The sequence below is a fragment of the Scylla paramamosain genome, chromosome 9, assembly GCF_035594125.1.
Source record: "Scylla paramamosain isolate STU-SP2022 chromosome 9, ASM3559412v1, whole genome shotgun sequence".
Classification (NCBI taxonomy): domain Eukaryota; kingdom Metazoa; phylum Arthropoda; class Malacostraca; order Decapoda; family Portunidae; genus Scylla; species Scylla paramamosain.
Genome location: NC_087159.1, coordinates 3,847,396 through 3,870,378, shown reverse-complemented (window position 1 = coordinate 3,870,378; position 22,983 = coordinate 3,847,396). Strand labels below are relative to the sequence as shown.

At 43.4% G+C, this 22,983-nt stretch overlaps 3 protein-coding genes across 8 annotated transcripts; all 3 read left to right on the top strand.

Moving 5' to 3' along the window:
• The first annotated feature begins 360 nt into the window (after positions 1 to 360).
• LOC135103409 (CD209 antigen-like protein D) lies at positions 361 to 2,228 on the top strand. Of its 2 annotated transcripts, none has more exons than XM_064009598.1 (6): positions 361 to 517; positions 625 to 755; positions 891 to 1,068; positions 1,270 to 1,339; positions 1,532 to 1,638; positions 1,834 to 2,228. In XM_064009598.1, the coding sequence occupies exons 1-6, from the start codon at positions 460 to 462 to the stop codon at positions 2,049 to 2,051; spliced, it is 762 nt and encodes a 253-aa protein (XP_063865668.1). In that variant the 5' UTR covers positions 361 to 459; the 3' UTR covers positions 2,052 to 2,228. The 2 variants fall into 2 exon arrangements, with proteins under 2 accessions (XP_063865668.1, XP_063865669.1); XM_064009599.1 differs by having other exon boundaries at positions 362 to 517; positions 628 to 755.
• Positions 2,229 to 7,630: 5,402 nt separating this feature from the next.
• Positions 7,631 to 15,618, top strand: LOC135103407 (snaclec convulxin subunit beta-like). Of its 4 annotated transcripts, none has more exons than XM_064009593.1 (6): positions 7,631 to 7,787; positions 7,903 to 8,033; positions 8,213 to 8,390; positions 8,583 to 8,652; positions 8,800 to 8,906; positions 10,327 to 10,760. In XM_064009593.1, the coding sequence occupies exons 1-6, from the start codon at positions 7,730 to 7,732 to the stop codon at positions 10,542 to 10,544; spliced, it is 762 nt and encodes a 253-aa protein (XP_063865663.1). In that variant the 5' UTR covers positions 7,631 to 7,729; the 3' UTR covers positions 10,545 to 10,760. The 4 variants fall into 4 exon arrangements, with proteins under 4 accessions (XP_063865663.1, XP_063865664.1, XP_063865662.1 ...); XM_064009594.1 differs by having other exon boundaries at positions 7,683 to 7,787; positions 7,906 to 8,033; XM_064009592.1 differs by lacking the exons at positions 7,903 to 8,033; positions 8,213 to 8,390; positions 8,583 to 8,652; positions 8,800 to 8,906; positions 10,327 to 10,760 and adding exons at positions 13,602 to 13,732; positions 13,914 to 14,091; positions 14,278 to 14,347; positions 14,489 to 14,595; positions 15,185 to 15,618 and having other exon boundaries at positions 7,693 to 7,787.
• Positions 15,619 to 17,819: 2,201 nt separating this feature from the next.
• LOC135103408 (C-type lectin lectoxin-Lio3-like) lies at positions 17,820 to 21,279 on the top strand. Of its 2 annotated transcripts, none has more exons than XM_064009597.1 (6): positions 17,820 to 18,009; positions 18,109 to 18,236; positions 18,362 to 18,539; positions 18,781 to 18,850; positions 18,974 to 19,080; positions 19,330 to 21,279. In XM_064009597.1, the coding sequence occupies exons 1-6, from the start codon at positions 17,952 to 17,954 to the stop codon at positions 19,545 to 19,547; spliced, it is 759 nt and encodes a 252-aa protein (XP_063865667.1). In that variant the 5' UTR covers positions 17,820 to 17,951; the 3' UTR covers positions 19,548 to 21,279. The 2 variants fall into 2 exon arrangements, with proteins under 2 accessions (XP_063865667.1, XP_063865666.1); XM_064009596.1 differs by having other exon boundaries at positions 17,823 to 18,009; positions 18,106 to 18,236.
• The last annotated feature ends 1,704 nt before the right edge of the window (positions 21,280 to 22,983 follow it).

Below are 22,983 nucleotides of genomic sequence, written 5' to 3'. Positions count from 1 at the left end.
GAAAGGTGACATATGACATCAGATGGCGTCTCTCTCACGTGTGTGTGTGTGTGTGTGTGTGTGTCCTTCGGTGTGCATATGTTTGTGTGTTAGTGTTTGTTCGCTATCTGGGACAGGGTCAAGAGATTGTGGATGGCGTTCTGGCGTGGATTTCTCGAGGTCTCCTTCACCCTTTGTTTTCCCTCTCTCAATATTCTATAGTGTTCAATGCTCTTGTGTCAAAATTTTCATCTAAACACTTTGAGTTACCGAGTATATCACTTAAACCTGCTTACAGTAGACCTCTTCACCTCTCGTTGTTTAGTGGGGCTTGACGGATGCGCCCTCTTGCATCACTGAAAACACTATCAACTATGTCCTGTTGTCTGTTGTCGCAGATAACTCTTCCACCGCGTATTTAAGTCATGTTCACTAGACATGTGACATTATGCGTCGCAAGTTGTTCCACGCGCCTCGTGCATGGCTCGCTTGTTGCTCCTCGTGGTGGTGGTGACTGTGTGGCTGTCCTCGACGGCAGGTTGGTGGTGAGCGTCGCTCACATACATGTACTATGTACTATGATGGCACCTATCGTTTGTATATGGTGATGTGAAGCTACCATGCATCTTTCCCTCTCTCCCTCAGTAGATTCCTCTGTTTACTTCGACTACGAAGATGTGTCGGCGAGGGTTAACGAGCCAGTGGAGCTCACCTGTGGCGTGGAGGGTCACTTCCGATACTGTGCCTGGGAGACAGAGCGCGGCGATGGCTTTCAGGTGATTCGTCGCAGTTCGTGGTACAGGAATAATAGGAGAAATTAAGGTAGCTGTGGCGATCTGTAGTCTCAGAAGTAGTCTTACTAACTTACCATATTTTATAAGACAGAAATACGATATTCTTGTTGCGTGCAGGTGGAGGACGTGCACGCGGGTGTACATCCGGGCATGAGGGCGCCATCCAACCTCACTCGCAACCAATGTGGCATCGTCGTGGACGCCTTGACTGAAAGGAGCCTTGGGAAGTGGACCTGTCGGGTGTACTTGGACGGTGCGACCTTGAAGCTCGAGAAGACTGTTGGCAAGGCGCTGGGTGAGTGGCGGCGATCGAGCCAGGCAGGGAAGTGAAGGTGACATGGGGGGGGGTGAAGGCGTCAACAGTATTGCAAGTGTGTCGTAATGATTACAGAAATGGCATATTCTATACGTAAGTCACGTTTCACAAAATTCAGTTATTGGCACAATAGACAAGTATCTCTACAAGAGTGTATTAACGAATAACGAACCTCCACAGCTTGCCCAGATCCCTTCATCCAGGTGGGCACCGAGTGTTACTACTTCCACCGTGAACAGAAAATGAACTGGTGAGTGGGAGACAATAGACCTAAAAGGACAGTGAAAAAAAGCTGAAATTAGTTTTGTTTAACCTGCAATGTATCTAAAAAGATATAATGGTCTTCCCTTGAATAATTCAGCGTATCCCTCCACAAAGACATTCAAGTTGGCTCGCTAAGGAGGCACACATGCAGAGCTGCTGAAGTGCTTAATTTCCACAGGGACAGTGCGCGTGGATTCTGTCAGGGTTTATACGAAAACACGGACCTGGCGGTGCTCGACGACTGTCACCAGTTCCAGCTGGTGTGGAACAAGATCGTCGTCGACTGTGAGTCCGTTCTTGTCCGTCCTTCTTCCATATCCCTCTCAGCAATGGCTTGATTCAAGTCCTGTGACTGACACATCCTGAATTAAATAAATTAATTGAAATGAGACTGATTGATATTCCATTGGAATATAAATGTGAGTGATTTACCTTTTTAACACCCAAATTTGTGTTCATATGTTCGTATATTTCACGTAGATGGGAAGACCTGGTACTGGATCGGCGGTAGTGACCGGCACGAGGAGGGCTCATGGCACTGGGTGACCGGCGAGCCGGTGGCCATGGGGACGCCATTCTGGCTTCCCGGAACACCTGATAATAACGGCGGATGCCTGGACGTTTCAAATTCCTACGGCTACTTTAACGACGTCGACTGTTCGTTAGAAACATACTTCATCTGTCAAATACTACATTAAGCTGTCAAGTGTGAGGCCACAGAAATGTAAGGCGAGACAATGTTCACAAGTCTAACAACACAGGAAGAAGTAAATGTGGCGCTGCCTTCTCACCTGTCCAAGAAGGAATCCTGCTATACTGTAAACTGTGTGTTGGCCACCTTTAATCATCCATATGATAATAAATATTAAAATGGTTCTATGCTTTTGCTCTGGCATTGTAGCATGCAGAAGGGATCCACTGGCCCTGCTTCAGGCAGCAGGATTGGGGTGATGACAGGGAGTTGTGGGTGAGTGACAGTGGTATGGGTGTTGTGAATCTTGGTCACTGGTAGGTAATAATTATAACGAAAACGATTTTGTCTGGCATGGACGTGTACGTTGCTTACTCTTGCTCTCTGTCAAAACCTATCAAATCTTGGTTTAACTGGCCTGTTCTCGTGCTTTCCATGATAGAGAGGTGGCCCATATACGATACCTGAGTCCTCCATCTCCTGAAAGTCGTGTGCTCTACATTGCTGTCTGAAATCAAACAGCAAGTTTTGTTCTTCACTTTCCCTCTAAGTTTTAGGGACCACTGCCATCTCATCTATTTCTGAAAGTATAATCTAAACTTTAAGCTTTACATCTCATCTCTTGCCGAAACAACTTCTGTGAAGTCGGTCATCCTGAGCCTTTCCTGCCAGTTTTTCTCATCCCCTCAGCTGTTAACTCACTAAAGGAGTATGGAGTGTGCTTCACATATATAGGGGATTCACATGAAAACCAATTGTGGATATTTTAGTGTTTACATCATTGTTCATTTTAGCGTTAATTCCAGTTATCCACCTTACTTTTTTGTTGAGCATTCGCAGGTAGTAGAAATGTTTTGTTGAATGTTTCTGTGATAAATGAATACTGTTTTGTGATATATGAATACTGTTTCTGTGATATATGAATACTGTTTTGGACTGCGACATTTTGTTTATAAAGAAAAGATTAATTTTGCGTGTTCTGAATTATATTACCTGCGGTAAATTTTATTGTAATGCTGTGGTCAATATATTACTACTACTACTACTACTACTACTACTACTACTACTACTACTACTACTACTACTACTACTACTACTACTACTACTACTACTACTGTGTGTGTGTGTGTGTGTGTGTGTGTGTGTGTGTGTGTGTGTGTGTGTGTGTGTGTGTGTGTGTGTGTGTATCAGTGGCTAGCAAGGCGCCACTCTGCTCTTGGTGTCGTGGGAATGTATCATCCTACGTTTTATATCTTTTCGTTTACTGATGTGAGATGCAGCAGACTTGTTGAATTATAAACTTCCTTGTATTCAAACGTCATTGTGGACTTTTATCACAAACACTCCGTATTTTTGTTTGATTTTATTTAATTTTTTCTTTTGCAAACTGTAGAGAAAGCTGTCCTCTCATGCACGGTTTCGGAGTTGTCATGATGCCATTACGCGGCCACGAGATGCTGTGTGTCGGGACTGTGTGTGCATAACACATTGATTACATTAGATGAACACAGACAGATTGATGTGTAAATAATGGTAGTAATTTGAGACTGAGAGACGTTGGTAAGGTTAATGATTTGTGTTTTATGTTGGCAGCTAATAACAGTCGTAACTCTCAAGACAAAGAGGCGTTCCTTAGGTCAATGACTTATTTTCTTTATAGGCAGCTAGTCTAGCCTGAGCCAAACTGATACCTGCTGAGTTTCACGTAAACACTCAAGCAACACAAGCCAGCCTTCCTACCGCCAAGCAGGTCACTGGAGCGCCCGGAGGCCAGTGCACGGAGCGAGTGATAAGAAGAATGTGTGACTGATGAGACATTAAAACTGTTTCAACTGTAATGCTTGTAAATGACACCCCTGTTGTTGAGATATGAAGCGGAAAGAGACTGTACAATGTTTTGAGGACTTTAGGAAGACTTAAGGTTCCTATCGCCATGTTTTGTTTCTATTATATTATCAACAGCCTCTGAGTCCACATCTGGGGAGGTCACTACAAATGTCCCCAGGTCGGAGTGCTCTTCTGATATCGACTCTAAGTGTCTTGAAACCCCCCTCGGTATTTTCTTCATTAACCTCTGCAGCATTCGCGGTCTTAGATCTAATTTTCAATCTGTGGAACACCACTTTTCCTCTACTAAACCTCATCCTCTTTTCCTTCCTGAAACACAGGTGTCTGAAGCAACTGACAGTATCCACTTTTCTTTTCCCTCCGACTTACTCTATCCTCATTTTCAATCCAAAGCAGGATGTTGAGTCTATGTGCGCAACGACTTAACCTGCTCTCGTGCTCACGCTCTTGAATCTTTCGAATTTTCTACCATCTGGCTACGAATACAAGGTCACTCTCAAACTAAATTTATCTCTATACCTCTCACCTAACTCCTCTGACTATAAGAAATTCTTCGACTACTTAACTTCCAAAGTGGAGCACATTCTGACCCTCTTCCCTTTTGCGGAGATCTCCATTATTGGAGACTTCAATGTTCATCACCAGGTTTGGGTTTCCTCTCCCTTCACTGACCACCCTGGTGAACCAGCCTTTAACTTTAACTGCTATCCTCCTCTAGAGCAACTGGTGCAACACACTACTCGTATTCCTGACCGTCTTGGAGATACGCCCAACATTTTTGACCTTCTCCTAACTTCTGATCCTTCTACTTATGTTGTTACCCTATCTTCGTTGGGCTCCCACGATCACAATCTTATATCAGTATCTTGTCTTATCGCTCCAATCCCTCCTCAGGATCCCCCAGAACGGAGGTGCCTCTGGCGTTTTGCTTCTGGTAATTGGGAGGACCTGAGGAGGTATTATGCTGATTTTTCTTGGAATGACTACTGCTTCCGTTTCAGAGACCCTTCTCTGTGTGCTGAGCGCATGACAGAGGTGATAGTGTCAGGCATTGAGGCGGACATTCCTCATTCTTTCTCTTGACCTAAACCTTCCAAACCTTGGTTTAACACAGCCCATTCATGTGCTATACATAATAGAGAGGTGGCCCACAAAGGGCCACCTGAATCACCTGAATCTCATGCGCTTTATATTTCTGCCCGGAATCATGCCAAGTCTATTCTCCAATTAGCCAAAACTCCTTCATTAATAGAAACTGTCAAAATCTTTCAGGATCTAACTCCCCTCGTGACTTCTGGCACTTAGCCAAAAACTTCTTCAGTAACTTTGCTTCTTCACCTTTCCCTTTTTTATCTCATCCTGATGGCACCATTGCCATCTCATATATTTCTAAAGCTAAACTTTTCGCTCGAACCTTTGCTAAAACTCTCCTTTGGATGATTCAGGGCTTGTTCCCCTCTCTCCTCTACCCTCTGACTATTTCATGCTACCCATTAAGATCCTTTGCAGTGATGTTTTCCATGCCCTCGCTGGCCTAAACCCTTGGAAGGCATATGGACCTGATAGGGTCCCTCCTATTGTTCCCCGGAACCATGCCTCCATGCTTGCACCTTGCCCAGTCAAACTCAGCTCTGTCTGTCAACATCTACCTTTCCTTCTTGCTGGAAGTTTGCTTGCTCCGCCAGTTTTTCTCCCCCCTCTCCCCCTAGCTACTAAGTCTGTACAGGGGCCTTATTCGTCCATGTATTGAGTATGCTTCAAATGTATGGGGGGTTTCCACTCATACTGCTCTTTTAGACATGGTGGAATCAAAAGCCTTTCGTCTTACCAACTCCTCTTCTCTAACAATGTCTTCATCCATTCTCCTCGCCGCAATGCTACATCTCTTGTTATCTTCTAGCGTTATTTTCATGCCAACTGCTCTTTTGATCTTGCTAACTGCATGCCTCCCTTCCTCCCGCGGCCTCGCTGCACAAGACTTTCTTCTGTCTCTCACCCCTATTCTGTCTACCTCTCCAATGCAAGAGTTAACCAGTATTTTCAATCATTCATCCCTTTCTCTGGTAAACTCTAAAACTCCCTCCTTGCTTCTGTATTTCCATATTCCTATGACTTGAACTCTTTCAAGAGGGAGGTTTCAAGACATCCTGTAATTTTTTACTACTGCTTTCGACTCTATTCGGGGACCGGTACCTCAGTGGGTCTTTTTTTAATTGTAGTTTTGTTGCCCTTGGCGGGTGCCCATCCTACTTAAAGAAAAAAAAAAATCTAGTATAAGCTCATGAGAAATGCAAACGACGCACTGATACATATTTCATGTTGTTGACAGAAAAGGGATGATTCCTGGTGGAAGCAGACTTGTGGTGACCTCGTCTCCCCGACCTCGATAACCTCGTCCCGCTCGGAGCCTGAGAGATCACAGGTGTGGCAGAGCATGGCGCTGCTAGAAAGCAAGGAAAGGTGACATGTAACATCAGATGGCGTCGCTCTCACGCGTGTGTGTGTGTGTGTGTGTGTGTGTGTGTGTCAGATTGTTTGTGTCTTTCTGTGTGCATATTTTTGTATGTTAGTGTTTGTTCGTTGTCTGGAACTGGATCAGAAGATCGTGGATGGCGTTCCGGTGTGGTGGCCACTCCTTCACCCTTTGTTTTTTGTCTTTTAATATTCTAAAGTGTTCAATGCTCTTGTATCAATATTTTCTTCTAAATATATTGGATTACCGAGTACATCACTTTATTCTGCTTACAGTACACCTCTTCACCCCTCGTTGTTTAGTGGGGCCTGACAGGTGCGCCCTCTTGCACCACTGAAAACATTAACAACTACAGTCACAGACATTCGCGATTAGAACTCCCGCCGACGTGAGCGTCACGTTGCAGAAACTGGCGACTAGCTTCCTTCTCGATCTGATAATCTGCCATGAGAAAATAACTCATTGCAACTTAGTTTAGCCCATCATACTTTTGAAAGCATTGAAATGACGGATTCAGTATTTGACATATTGTCATAAAGGGAAAGTTGTCTTTTGTGACCGATCCTTGCTTCGGCTAACAAAACGGCTGTGTTTGTTTTAAACAAAACGCTCTACCGAGATGATGTGAGATGCCTCGAAAATATACAGGTCACGATTAAATAGTACGAGTGTTGGAGTTTCACTAGAAAGGTGAAATGATAAGAGAAAATATGCCGTATAACTAACTATTGCACTGAAAGGACTGAGTGCGTTGGTGAAGAAATGGAGAGAAGAGGGATGCAAGGATGTGCCTTACCACAAATATGATTGTGGGGTGCCTCAAAATGCTTTTTTTTTTTTTTTTTTTTAGTTATTTTGCTATAAGCTGAGGATATGCCTTTAACTATCTCTTGATACCATGTAAGGTGTTGTCAACCAATTTGGGGCGGTCCACCACCATGTTTGTGGTGAGGCACATCCTCGCATCCCTCTTCTCTCCATTTCTTCACCAACGCACTCAGTCTTTTCAGTACAGTAATTATACGGCTTATTTTCTCTGTTCATTTCACCTTTCTAGTGAAACTCACATTCGTATTATGTTATCGTGGTCTTACATTTTCTAGGCATCACACATCACCTCGGAAGAACATTTTGTTTAAAACAAACACAATTTTCCATTATGTCAATAAGTCAAACAGTGAACCCGTTATTGAATGCAGTGGGTTATTTTCTCCCGGCAGATTTTTTTTTTTTGATGGAGAAGTGAGGTGCCAGTTTGTACAATGTGATGCTCACTTGTTGGTGAAAACTGTGCCACTACGTATTTAAGTAAGGTGCACTGGACACGGCATTATGAGTCGCAAGTTGTTCTACGCTTCTCGTGCATGGCTCGCTTGTTGCTCCTCGTGGTGGTGGTGACTGTGTGGCTGTCCTCGACGGCAGGTTGGTGGTGAGCGTCGCTCACATACATGTACTATGTACTATGATGGCACCTATCGTCTGTATGTGATGTCTGTGTGATGTGAAGCTACGATGCATCTTTCCCTCTCTCCCTCAGCAGGTTCCTCTATCTACTTCGACTACAAAGATGTGTCGGCGGGGCTTGACGAGAGGGTGGAGCTCACCTGTGGCGTGGAGGGTCACTTCCGCTACTGTACCTGGGAGACAGAGCGCGGCGACACCTTCCAGGTAACTGTTTATGTGTTATGGTGCACGCGCCCTGAAACCATTCGATGCGGCTTAGCAATCTATATATCATCTGAATTAATACTAACCAAACTTAAGATATGTTGTGTATCGCAGAAAAAAATATGATCTAGTCCTTCGCGTTGTGTCTTGAGAATGTCCATTGCCACTGGTCACTGTAGGTGGAGGACGTGCACGCCGGCCTCCATCCTGGCATGAGGGCGCCATCCAACCTCACTCACAACCAATGTGGCATCGTCGTGGACGCCTTGACTGAAATAAGCTTCGGGAAGTGGACTTGTCGGGTGTACTTGACTGGGACAACTCTGGGGGCCAAGAAGACTGTGGGCAAGGCGCTGGGTGAGTGGTGGCGATGGAGCCAGCCAAGGAAGTAATGTTGACAGAGGGAGAGTAATGGTACGGAGTGTGCCGCGATGATTATATACTCGTAGATGGCATTTTATAAAAGTCATAAATTAAGATAAAGATGCTGACACAAATAACAGGCCACTGACTATAGAAATGCACTAATGCAACTTTGAATCTCCACAGCTTGCCCTGCATCCTTCTCACAGATAGGCACCGAATGCTACTACATTCATCACCAGAACACGGTACCCTGGTGAGTGAGACAGTGTCGTTATGTTTATTCATTGTTTGCAAGGTATATAAAAATATAAAGGTATGCGATTTTTTGCGATCCACCTTACTATTGTAGCCTCTGAAGTCGTCACACATGCAGTGCCACTGGAATATCTCATTTCCACAGGGATAAAGCGCGGGACTATTGTCAATCTCTCAACTCCAGAGCGGACCTGGCGGTAATAGACGACTGTCACCAGTTCCAGCTTGTGTGGCACAAGATCCACATGGAGTGTGAGTCCCTCGCCTTCCTCATTTACAGCTTTCTCTTCTTTTTAATTTTTCATCATCATCATCATCATCATCATCATCATCATCATCATCATCATCATCATACAAAGTTTTATCAGTGATTTCCTGATGTGAGTTCAAAATGTCTTACACATTATAAGAACCGTGTTTGGCTTGCGGCTGGCATTTATTTAAAGCGACATTCCAGCCTGGTGGAAAGAACAGAATAGATTTTTTTTAGAAACTATTAGCATTTCAAGACATTTTAGATAGTATGTTAAGAGACAGAAGACAGGAGTTAAGAGTAGGGAGGTAAGAGTTAGGAAACTGGAGTTGGTAAAAAATGCAGCTTTACATTGCCCTCTTATAAAAGTATTTTCTCGTGTAGGGAAGGACTGTATGATTCTGAAATGAGGATATTCTGTTCACACGGTGCTGGCACTGTATTGCTGCCATTATTTTGTACCGTCTGGTTGTTGGCCTGGTGTTTCCCCTGCTATAGCGTGGCGTTTAGCTCTTCTCCCGCTGCGCCTTCTGTATAGCTCCTGATGTTCTCATGTCTCTCTCCTTGTATTATAGAGTCTTTTGGGGCTCAAAGAATCTCACCTTGCCTCTACAGTGAAATGATGGAGAAGTAAATACAGTATGCCCAGCTGAGTCGCCTGGGCGTAGATTGAGCGAGAACTGTATTTAGACTGGCTCCAGACCTATTCTCGATTACTTCCGTTGGAGGGGCCGGTGTCCATTTGTTTCACAAACGGGCGAGTCACGTGGGCCAATCACGGGACAAGTAAATCTAAGTCCCCGTGGAAAAGAAGGCCGATTAGATTAAAAGGAGGGAAAAGGAGGAGTGAAGATTAGGATGGGGACAGACCAGACGAGGAACAAGATTCAACACGGCCCAGAAAAGAAAGGACAGAAGACTGTTTCCATCACGGGAAAAGTCGCCCCATGTAGATGCCCTCAGGTCAGGTGCAAGCTGTCATGTGGGACGTGTGAGATTTACTGCGATAGTAGTAGTAGTAGTAGTAGTAGTAGCAGTAGTAGTAATAATATATACACATGCTACAATGCAGTCAGCTTCCCGTGCGACACATTGACCCACCACAACGATTCGGCGCCGTGCATTTTAGAGTACTGAGGGAAAATATAGAGTATCTTCATTTATATTTTCTTTTATATATTCTCTTTATGAAGTATGTAGCACACATACTTGAAGTTTATCATCTCAAGAAAACACAGGCGATCTGAGAGTAAGTGGTCGTTTTTGTACGCTCTCAACGCTATTGCAGTGAAATGTACGGGAAAAAGAAAAAAAAAAATTTCATGAGAAGATTCAATGAAATATACATGAATATATACGTAAATTAAGAAGTCTTATCTTTTCTTGACTGGAAGATTCATGCTCATTTGTTTCTCGCAGATCCAGGCACTTGGTACTGGATCGGCGGTAGAGACCGAAACCTGGAGGATTCATGGTACTGGGTAAATGGCGAGGCGGTGGCTATGGGCGCTCCCTTTTGGTATGTAGGAAGACCTAACGGAGCTGGTGAGTGCTTATGTCTTCAGTCTCACTACGGCTACTTCTATGACTACCCCTGCGCCAATAATGGTTACTTGATCTGCCAAATATTGTATTAAAGTCTTGGTGGTGAGTCTACAGAACTATGAAGCTCTGGGGCACCTAACTGTGTGGAGCCAAGGCGAGGCAACTCTCACGTTACGCAGGATGAAACAAGTGTGGCTAACAACTATTGGAGTTGTCGTCACTGGTCTCCAATAAACAACACTGTATTCATGTGTTCTGTCGCAGCACCAGTCATCTTAAATATCCAATAAATACTGAAAAAGCATCAATTCTTTGTATCATTATAGCGTGCCAGGGGGAATTCGCGCAACGCGGTTTAAACAACAGGATTGGGAAACCGAGAGGACATAATGATTAGCTCTTAGGTATTTTCATAACCAAGCAGACAGTAGAATAGGATGTAGAGAGAATGGTGAAATTTCAATCATCAGGGACAGAAGACGTATATCTCTGAGTACTGAAAGAATTTAAGAATGCTGTTAATGAATAGTTGGCTAATATCTTTAGGTCATTAGGTTTATGAATGTGCCGTTGATGTGAAGGCAAACGAATATAGTCTCCATTTTCAAGAAAATAAATGAAACTAATGTCGAGCTCTCATCCTGTTACCCTGAAAAGAAACGTTAGGGATAATTTAGACAGGCCAAGTTTGATGAAGTCTTCAACGCATAGCTTCGTGAAGAGAAGTGTGCCTTTCGAACTTGCTGAATTTTATAGTAGGTCTATGGGGATAATGGACAAGTGAATTCTGTCAGATTCCGATGTAACGTTCCTTCAGGCAGTTAAGATGAACACATGAACAGATAGGTGACAAATGCAGTTCAATAGTAGTAAATGCAAAATATTTAAAAGTACTTTGCATTTATTTAATTTAAAGGAAATTCACATAATAGGTACACAATAAAGAACGAGACTCTTATAAGATCAGAGAATATAAAAGATCGAGGAGTTAACTCAGACCTTCCTCAAGAAAACAACGCACAGACAACAAAAATAAAGCTAAACGTGTATTAGGATTAATTATTATCAGCGATGAAACTTGAAGTCCCAAAGTGTTATTTAAACTAAATATAGCACTGGTCAGAGCCAAGGAGTCTAGAGAAGCTTTTCTAGACTCCTTGGTCACAACTCAACTAGAGTATGCTGTGCAGTTCCACTCCTCACATTACATAAAGAATAAGTTAGAGTCAGTACAAAGTACTTTTAAAATTCAGATTCCTGAGAGGGATAGATTGATTAAGAGGGGACCTGATAGAGGCTTTCGCTGTAGATGGCGAATCGTGAGGGTAACTCGAGGAGTGGTTCTTACTTTTATCATGCAAGCCGATGTGTCCACCCTTTTGCACTCTGGCACCTCTTTCAAAACTTAATAAATCCCAAAACATACAGTGAACTTTAACTCCCCACATACAGAATCCAAATTTCAAACTGTGGTCAACCTTAATCCCCGATACAGTAGCATTAAAGTGGCATAAGGGATATAAAAAAAAAAAATTAGGTTTAGAAATCAGGATAGGACTAGAATAATAGGTTCAAGCTTCATAGTTATATGAAAAGGAGATATAAGGAGGGATTAGATCTCAAATAGAATGGTTGATGATTGGACAGACTCGGTAATGGGTTAGTAGTGCCGAGCCACTCAGGTTTGAAAAGATTAGATACATTCATGAACAGGGATGATAGTGGATATAGATAGGTGTGTTTCATAAAGGGACATATTTTTTGCATCTTTCCTTATTTTCTGGTGTTGTTATGGATACTGGCAGGATGGGTCTGTGAGTGAAGGGGAGGTATCAGTGATGCAACACGTGGAGCAGCAACACGTGCACTGTCCCGATAACACGCTGATTGCTTCGCTGTGTACGTGACAACTATAGGATTGAAGATTTGATAGCAATGGCGAGAAGAACTGTCTGTATCCACGAATTGGGATTCTTCACACGACGCGTACACAGCCACACACGTAACGTTTGCCTTGTCTGCTGACACACACAAATGCATGTATTATGATCTTCCTTTCCTCGACCTTTTGCATCCTCCTTATTTGATATGTCCTCGCCGGCCGCGTCGCCGTCAGGCCAGCCATCCAGTGTCTGCTCTGCACTACCGCGTTTTTCCTTTTCATATTGCAGGATCGCTGTTTTATTTACTGTTGAAATGGGAAGCAAAAAAGAGACTGTACAAAGTTTTAAGGACTTGAGGAAAACTTAAGATATGTATTATCATATATTATTTTCTATTAATTTAACAAATGTATGTATAAGCGCACGTGAAATGCAAATGATACAGTAATGTGTTTTATCTTCCATGTTGTTGACAGAAAGGGATGCTTCCTGGTGGGAGCAGAGTTGTGGTGACCTCGTCTCCCCGATATCGAAAACCTCGTCCCGCTTGAAGTCTGAGAGAGCACAGGTGTGGCAGAGCGTGGTATCGTTAGAAAATAAGAAAAGGTGACATCAGGTGGCGTCGCTCGCACGTGTGTGTGTGTGTGTGTGTGTGTGTGTGTGTGTGTGTGTGTGTGTGTGTGTGTGTTTGTGTGTCTTTCGGTGTGCATATGTTTGTATGTTAGTGTTTGTTCGCTGTCTGGGACTGGGTCAAGAGATTGTGGATGGCGTTCTGGCGTGGATTTCTCGAGGTGTGGTGGCCACTCCTTCACCCTTTGTTTTCCCTCTCTTAATATTCTATAGTGTTCAATGCTCTTGTGTCAAAATTTTCATCTAAATATTTTGAGTTACCGAGTATATCACTTTAGCCTGCTAACAGTAGATCTTTTCACCCCCCGTTGCTTAGTGGGGCCTGACAGATGCGCCCTCTTGCATCACTGAAAACACTATCAACTATGTCCTGTTGTCTGTTGTCGCAGATAACTCTTCCACCGCGTATTTAAGTCATGTGCACTGGACATGTGACATTATGCGTCGCAAGTTGTTCCACGCGCCTCGTGCATGGCTCGCTTGTTGCTCCTCGTGGTGGTGGCGACTGTGTGGCTGTCCTCGACGGCAGGTTGGTGGTGAGCGTCGCTCACATACATGTACTATGTACTATGATGGCACCTGTCGTTTGTATATGGTGATGTGAAGCTACCATGCATCTTTCCCTCTCTCCCTCAGCAAGTTCCTCTATCTACTTCGACTACGAAGATGTGTCGGCGAGGGTTAACGAGCCACTGGAGCTCACCTGTGGCGTGGAAGGTCACTTCCGCTACTGTGCCTGGTTGACAGAGCGCGGTAACGCCTTCCAGGTGACTGTTTATGTATTATGGCACAACAGCCCTAAAAACCATTCGATGTGGCTCAGCGATTTATATATCATCTGAATTAATACTAACTAAACTGAAGATATGTCGTGTATCGCAGAAAGATGATATAATCCAGTCCTTCGCTTTGTGTCCTGAGAATGCCTATTGCCACTGGTCACTGTAGGTGGAGGACGTGCACGCCGGCCTCCACCCTGGCATGAGGGCGCCATCCAACCTCACTCACAACCAATGTGGCATCGTCGTGGACGCCTTGACTGAAATATTCCTCGGGAAGTGGACCTGTCATGTGTACTTGACTGGGACAACTCTGATTGCCGAGAAGACTGTGGGCAAGGCGCTGGGTGAGTGGTGGCGATGGAGCCAGGCAAGGAAGTAATGTTAACAGAGGGAGAATAATGGTGCGGAGTGTGCCGCGATGATTATATAAATGATGCTTAATATAAGTCATGAATTAAGATAAAGAAATTGACACAAATAACAGGCCACTGACTATAGAAATGCACTAATGCAACTTTGAATCTCCGCAGATTGCCCTGCATCCTTTTCACAGATAGGCACCGAATGCTACTACATCCATCACGAGAACACGGTTACCTGGTGAGTGAGACAGTGTCGTTTCGTTTGTTAATTGCTTGCAAGGTATATGAAAATATAAAGGTATGCGTTTTCTGCAATTCACCTTACTATTGTAGCCTTTAAAATCACACATGCAGTGCCACTGGAATATCTCTTCCGCAGGGAAAATGCACGGGAGTTCTGTAAGTCTCTCAACTCCAGAGCGGACCTGGCGGTGATGGACGACTGTCAACAGCTCCAGCTAGTGTGGCACAAGATCCACATAGAGTGTGAGTCCCGCGACTTCCTCATTTACCGCTTTCTCTTCTTTTTCACCTTCATCATCATCACCCCCTCGACATCCTCATTTACCGCTTTCTCTTCTTTTTCACCCTTCATCATCATCACCCTCTCGACATAATACAAGTCTTTAAATGGTATAAGGGTTATAACATGGGTGACGTAAACAAGATTCTCAGGATCAGTAATCAGGTTAGAACAATAAATAACTAGTACAAGCTTGAAACATTTAAGTTCAAGAAAGAGATGGGAAGGAATTGATTCTGAAAGTAAGCGGTTGATGAATGGAACGGTTTCAGTAATCAGGTTGTTAGTCATGAGACGTTAGGAAGCTTTAAAAGAAGATTAGGCAAATTTATGGAAGGAACGATAGTGAAAATAGGTGGAAAATAGGTGAAAAGAGAACCGTTCATGTGAAGATTTTCCTTCTTGAAATTCAGAGGTCATTTCTTACGGAAAAAAAATCGCTGTGTGAAGGCAGCATAAGTATAGATTCAATAAAATATACATGAATACATACATAAATTCAAAAGTTTTATCTTTTTTTGACTGGAAGATTCATGTTTTGTTTTCTCGCAGATCCAGACACCTGGTACTGGATTGGCGGTAGAGACCGAAACCTGGAGGGTTCATGGTACTGGGTGACTGACGAGGCGGTGGATATGGGTATTCCCTTTTGGTATCCCGCAAGGCCCGAGGGAAAGGGTGAGTGCATAGTGCTTGAAGCTTTTTACGGCTACTTCGATGATTACCCCTGCTCCTGGAATGGTTACTTCGTTTGTCAAATATTGTATTAAAGTCTTGGTGGTGAGTCTAAAGAACTATGATGCTCTGGGGCACCTAACTGTGCGGAGGCAAGGCAAGGCAACTCTCACGTTACGCAGGATGAAACAAGTGTGGCTAACAACTATTGGAGTTGTCGTCATTGGTCTCCAATAAACAACACTGTATTCATGTTTTCTGTCGTAGCACCAGTCATCTTAAATATCCAATAAATACTGAAAAAGCTTCAATTCTTTGTATCATTATAGCGTGCCAGGGGAATTCGCCCAGCGCGGTTTAGACAACAGGATTGGGAAACCGAGAGAACATAATGATTAGCTCTTAGGTATTTTCATAACCAAGCAGACAGTAGAACCGGATGTAGAGAGAATGGTGAAATTTCATTCATCAGAGACAGAAGACGTATATCTCTGAGTACTGAAAGATTTTAAGAATGTTGTTAATAAATAGTTGACTAATATCTTTAGGTCATTAGGTTTATGAATGTGCCGTTGATGTGAAGGCAAGTGAATATAGTCTCCATTTTCAAGAAAAGAAATGAAACTCTCATCTGGTTAGCCTGAAAAGAAACGTTAGGGATAATTCGGGTTAGTAGTGCCGAGCCACTCAGGTTTGAAAAGATTAGATACATTCATGAACAGGGATGATAGTGGATATAGATAGGTTTGTTTCATAAAGGGACATATTTTTTGCATCTTTCCTTATTTTCTGGTGTTGTTATGGATACTGGCAGGATGGGTCTGTGAGTGAAGGGGAGGTATCAGTGATGCAACACGTGGAGCAGCAACACGTGCACTGTCCCGATAACACGCTGATTGCTTCGCTGTGTACGTGACAACTATAGGATTGAAGATTTGATAGCAATGACGAGAAGAACTGTCTGTATCCACGAATTGGGATTCTTCACACGACGCGTACACAGCCACACACGTAACGTTTGCCTTGTCTGCTCACACACACAAATGCATGTATTATGATCTTCCTTTCCTCGACCTTTTGCATCCTCCTTATTTGATATGTCCTTGCCGGCCGCGTCGCCGTCAGGCCAGCCATCCAGTGTCTGCTCCGCACTACCGCGTTTTTCCTTTTCATATTGCAGGATCGCCGTTTTATTTACTGTTGAAATGGGAAGCAAAAAAGAGACTGTACAAAGTTTTAAGGACTTGAGGAAAACTTAAGATATGTATTATCATATTTTATTTTCTATTAATTTAACAAATGTATGTATAAGCGCACGTGAAATGCAAATGATACAGTAATGTGTTTTATCTTCCATGTTGTTGACAGAAAAGGGATGCTTCCTGGTGGGAGCAGAGTTGTGGTGACCTCGTCTCCCTGATATCGAAAACCTCGTCCCGCTTGAAGTCTGAGAGAGCACAGGTGTGGCAGAGCGTGGTATCGTTAGAAAATAAGAAAAGGTGACATCAGGTGGCGCCGCTCGCACGTGTGTGTGTGTGTGTGTGTGTGTGTGTGTGTGTGTGAGGGGTTATTTGTGTCTGTCTTTATGTGCGTGCATTTGTGAGTTTTCGATATCTGGGACTGGATCAGGACATCGTAGATCATGTTCCGGTGTGGATTCCTCGAGGTGTGGTGGCCACTCTTTCACTATTTGTTTTTTCCTCGCTTAATATTCTAAGATATTCAATGCTCGTGTCAATATTTTTCTTTCATCTAAATACTTTGAATTTCCGAGTATATCACTTTAAGCTAGTGTCTCATGGAGCGGCAAATGCTGACGAACGTTGTGAATTTTGTTTCGTTATGGTTCGTAAAAGGCTGCAAAACAGGTCGCAAACAGATTTTATAGTCACATTTTTTTTTTTGTAAAAGAATTTCGAACGTATTCAACATTTTTTCTTTTTGCGAATTTCTGTTTTACAGTAAACAGTTGGAAACGGTTGCAAAAGAGCTGTAACTGTTTGCAAACCTTTGTTACGTTAAAGTTCTTTTTGGTACGTCAGGTAGTGAACACTGACATTTCCTACTATTTTTCTAGGCCTCGAAAGTCGATAGTTCAACAAACTCTGGTTTGGTCATGTTCATGGTGCCGTAAGGCTTCATCATTCAGTCTTTGAGGACTAAAGCATCACTTCCCACGAAGAACTTGGGGACAGGACAGTCATCAAGAGGCAGGAATTCTGGTAGGGGTAGTGCAGCTAATTGCTCCTCCAGAGCGTCTGAGGAGCTGCCCTTGTCATATAAACACATCAAAATATTTGGGCGAATGTTGCTAATTGTCGCTTAACGATTTTGCCGAATGTTGCTAATGAAAGAGGCAAGACCTGATTCTCGCCAACGTTCGTCAGAAAAGTTGTCTATTCCAAAAATCACAAAGTTGGTCAGCATTCGCCTTCGTGAGGTACTAGCTTTAGTCTCCTTACTACTCTCCATCCCGTGCTGCTTGACAAAATGCATTGGCAAATGAGCCCTCTTGTATCACTGTGAACATTATCAACTATATTATGTTATCCATTGTTGCTGATAACTCTGCAGCCGCCTATTTAAGTAAGATGCACCGGACACGTGGCATTATGCGTTGCAAGTTGTTCCACGCGCCTCGTTCATGGCTCGTTCATTGCTCCTTGTGGTGGTGGTGACAGTGTGGTTGTCCTCGGCGGCAGGTTGGTGCTTAGCGTCGTTCTCATACTATGAAGGCACCTATCGTCTCTGTATATGGTGACGTGAAGCTACGATGTATCTTTCGCTCCCTCCTTTAGCAGGTTCCTCTATCTACTTCGACTACGAAGATGTGTTGGCGAGGGTTGACGAAACAGTGGAGCTCACCTGCGGCGTGGAGGGTCGCCTTCGTCTTTGTGCCTGGGAGACAGAGCGCGGCGATGTCTTTCAGGTGATTCGTCGCAACTCGTGGTACAGGAATAATAGAAGGCGATCTGTAGTCTCTGAAGTAATCGTACTAACTTACCGGCAGCCATATTTCATAAGACACAAATACGATATTCTTGTTGCATGCAGGTGGAGGACGTGCACGCGGGTGTACATCCGGGCATGAGGGCGCCATCCAACCTCACTCACAACCAATGTGGCATCGTCATGGACGCCTTGACAGAAAGGAACCTTGGGAAGTGGACCTGTCGGGTGTACTTGGACGGTGCGACCTTGAAGCTCGAGAAGACTGTTGGCAAGGCGCTGGGTGAGTGGCGGCGATCGAGCCAGGCAGGAAAGTGAAGGTCTCGGGAGGTCAATAATATTGCGGAGTGTGTCGTGACGATTACAGAAATGGCGTATTATAAAAGTCATGAGTCTAAAAAGTAAAATAAATAAATAAAATAAAATAAAAATAGAAATAAAAAAAAAAATATATAAAAAATGTGTACACAAATGACAAGTCACTGACAGTAGAAGTGCACTGACGCAACTTTGAACCTCCACAGATTGCCCTCAACCTTTCTCACAAATAGGCACCGAATGCTACTACATTCATCGCGCACACAAAATGAACTGGTAAGTGGAACACAATGGAGAAGAAGAGAAGAAAAGGACTCTTCCCTTGAGTAATTCATAATAACATCTAAATCGGCTCGCTAAAGAGATATGCAGAGGTGCTGAAGTGTTTCATTCCCACAGGGACAGTGCACGTGAATTCTGCCAGGATTTGCATCAGAACACTGACCTGGCGGTGCTCGACGACTGTCACCAGTTTCAACTGGTGTGGAACAAGATTGTCGTTGACTGTGAGTCTTTCCTCTTCCTCCATTCTTATATCATCATCATCATCATCATCATCATCATCATATTCAACTCAACTTCATCTATTTCCCTCATAGCCATGGCCCGATTCAAGTTCTGCAGCTGACACACTCTGAATGAACCAAAATTAATGAAAATGAAACTAATAGTTATACAATGAAATATAAATGTGAGTGATTTACCTTTTTGATAATTTTAAAATTTTTATTCTTATGTTCACATGTTTCACATAGACGAGAAGATCTGGTACTGGATCGGCGGTAGTGACCGGCACGACCCGGGCTCATGGCACTGGGTAACCGGCGAGCAGGTGCCCATGGGGACACCCTTCTGGCTTCCCGGATCACCTGATAATAACGGCGGATGCCTGGACCTTTCAAGTTCCCACGGCTATTTCAACGACTACAATTGCTCGTCGACGTCATACTTCATCTGCCAAATACTGTATTAAGCTGTCAGGTGTGAGTCCACAGAACTATGAGGCGAGACAGCGTTCACAAGCCTAACAACACAGGAAGAAGTAAATGTGGAACCGCTTTCTCACCTGTCAGGGAAACAATCCTGCTATCATTTGTTCCGTGCTCTGTGTTGGCCACCTTTAATTATCCATATGATACTAAATATTAAAATGATTCTATGCTTCCGCTCTACCAATGTAGCCTGCCGGAGGGATCCACACGCCCTGCTCCAGATAGTAGGATTGGAGTGATGGCAGGGAGTTGTCGGTGAGTGACAGTGCCATAGGTGTTGTGAATGACAAAATGAAATTGCAATCTGACCTCGATCGCTTAGTCTTTTGGTCAGATAAGTGGCAGGACAGATTTAATATTGATACATGTAAAGTGTTGCATATAGGGAGTAAAAAATGATCGTGTAAATTATTCATTGAACGGCTCCGTGCTTCTCACAGTTAACGAAGCGAAAGACTTAGGAATAACGGTTACCTCAGACCTCAAATCAAGTCAACATTGTTCAGAAATTGTTAAGACCGGTAATAAACTGGTTGGCTTTACTGGGAGGACCTTCGAATTCATATCAGAAATTATAATCCTCACATTGTTTAATGCACTTGGCTGACCTCATCTTGAATACTACCTCTAGTTCTGGTCACACTATTATAGGAAAGATATAGGCAAGCTGGAGAGAGTGCAAAGAAAAGTAACCAAGGTGATCCCACCACTGCGAAACAAGCCCTACGAGGAGCGTTTGTGGGAGCTCAACTAGTGCAGTTTAGAGAAACATAAAATTCCATAGAATTATATAGAAAAAACAGGCCACAACAAACTTTGCGATCCTTACGAGGTGACCTGACGTAGGACTACTGATAGTAGAAGAAAAGAACAGCAAAGCAGAAGGCTCTCTCTCCACCCACCACTCCCTCCAGCATAAGCCGTGCAGGAAAACAGGTCGGAAATAAATATCGTACAGGATTAGAGAAAGAAAAACCCAAAGGAAATTATAGGAAAGGACGAAAATAGATGAAATGAGGTGACCTGATTTCCTGAAGGCAAGGAAGTTAATCTCTAACAAACAAACGCTGTTAGCCGAGGGTTGGAGGCAAAATATTTGTCAAGACGGTGTTAAAAAGTTTCTACGGCATTGTAGTTTATCACGTCTCGAGGAAATCCATTCCATAGATTAACTACACGATGAGAAAAAAAAAAATGATTCAGGAGAGTTGAAGGATTTCCCAACAATTTTGCAATCATTTCCTCGCGTGTAATTTGAAAAATCTATCGTGAAATATCTACTGTATTACATGTTATCAATGCCCTTGATGATTTTAAACAATTGTGTTAAGTCGCCTCTTAGTTTCTTTGTTTTAATGGGAACAGATTTAGTTCTTTAAGACGCTCTTCGTATGATTTGTTTTTTAGGCTTGGTATCATTTTTGTTACTTTATGCCGAACTCGTTCTATTTTATCGATGTCTTTCTGGTAATAGGGGCATCAGGCTTGAACGCAATATTGCAAAAGGGGACGGACTAAAGAGTTATACAAAGTGAGGATTGTATCATTATATTTATATTCAAAAGATCTGCCGATTAAGCTAATTATTTTGTTTGCCTTCTTTACGACTTCTGAACATTGTTGGCTAGGTTTTAAGCTACTCGATATTGTTAGTCCTAAATTAATTTCGCTGTCTACATTTTTAAGTTGGGTACCGTTTAAAGTATACATTGCTTTCTTGTTTCGATAACCTATGTGAAGCACTTTATATTTATCTACATTAAAAGTCATTTGCCAAGTTTGCACCCACTCTGACGCACGATGCGAAGAGATTTTATAGGGCTATTCGAAGTGTTAACATTAACTAGTACGTAATTATTGACCGAACAAACATCGCTCGAAATAATGATTATAAGATCATAGGTAAGCGATTCAGACATGAAGACAAACACTTTTTTTTTCAATAGAATCATCAACATGTGGAACTCTCTCCTTGCACAAATAGTAAAAAGCAGCACGGACACGTTTGAGCCATCTAAGCATGGGTTAGATAGCACTTCGCATCAACTCCTGAACCAACGTACCTCGCTTTGGATATTTTTTTTTCTTTTATATGTAATATTAGGTAGAGCAACATATTCCTCTTTCAACCTTTCCTTTCACATCCTATGGCTGTCTTTCCACGCCGCATGGTGTTGCTTCCTTGAACCTTGCTATCCCTTTACCTCTTAATCATACAATCTGTTACGGTAGTATCGTCACAGCCTCGTTAGGCCCAGTAGGGCTGTTACTGTTTGTTCTTTCCATTTTATTCCTTTGTGTTCCTACTCCTCCTTTCCTCCTCCTTATCCTGATTCTCCACCACCATCTCCTCCTTCTCTCCCAACTCCTCGTCCTACTACTGCTAGTGTTACTTCATGTGCTGCTTCTATAACTTCCATTACTGTTATTGTTCTTTTTGCTTTCACTACTGTTCCTTGGGCTTGAGGCGGCAGCGGCTGGAGCGTGGAAGGCAAAAGTTTGGCAGCTGAATCAACGTTGAATGAAATGCGTTTGGGATGAATAAAAATAGAATGAGAGATGGAAATGTGAATACAATGCTTGGAGTGCGAAAGTTGTGTTATCAGATGATTGAACACACACACGCACACACACACACACACACACACACACACACACACACACACACACACACACACACACACACACACGCACACACACACCGCCGCCGCCCGTGTAATCGAGGCCATATTGTATCCGGGGAAGGAAAATTGACCACTTTATATTCCACTAGAAGAGTCCTGTTATGCTACGTTAGATTTACGACCGCCCTGTTAATTCCGGCCGCTCCCCCTGCTCCTGCCCTCCGCATCCCCCCCCCACCTCCCTCGACTCTCCTGGACGTCCCACGCTGGCCAAGAGAGCTTCTAACCCCCCTATCCCCTCAACCTCATCACACCCCCCTCCCCCTACCCCACTCTTAGCAGCAGTTTTGGCTATCATTCCTCCTTGCCACCACTCCACCTCTTCTCTCTCTCTCTCTCTCTCTCTCTCTCTCTCTCTCTCGTCCTGTCCTACTTAGTACCTTTCGCCTCTGTTTTGTTTTACATTTTGTTGTTGTTGTTGTTGTTGTTGTTGTTATTCTTGTTGGTCTTCTTCTTCTTCTTGTTTTCTTTATTTAATAATCTTATTGAGATTTTGTTTCGTTTTTCTCCTTATTTCCCTTACTCACTTTCCCTCCTCCTCCTCCTCCTACTCCCTATTTCTGTCTTGTTCTCTTCTGTCCTTATTCATCCTTTTTTCTTTCTTGTCTCTCTTCCCCTCTTTCCTTCCAGCGCCCCCCTCCTTCCCTCTCCGCCCTCTCTTCCTTCGTCGCTTCCTGATCTGAATGGAGTCTCCCTTTTCAGCGAAGATTAATTTGCTTCCCTGTTTACTTGT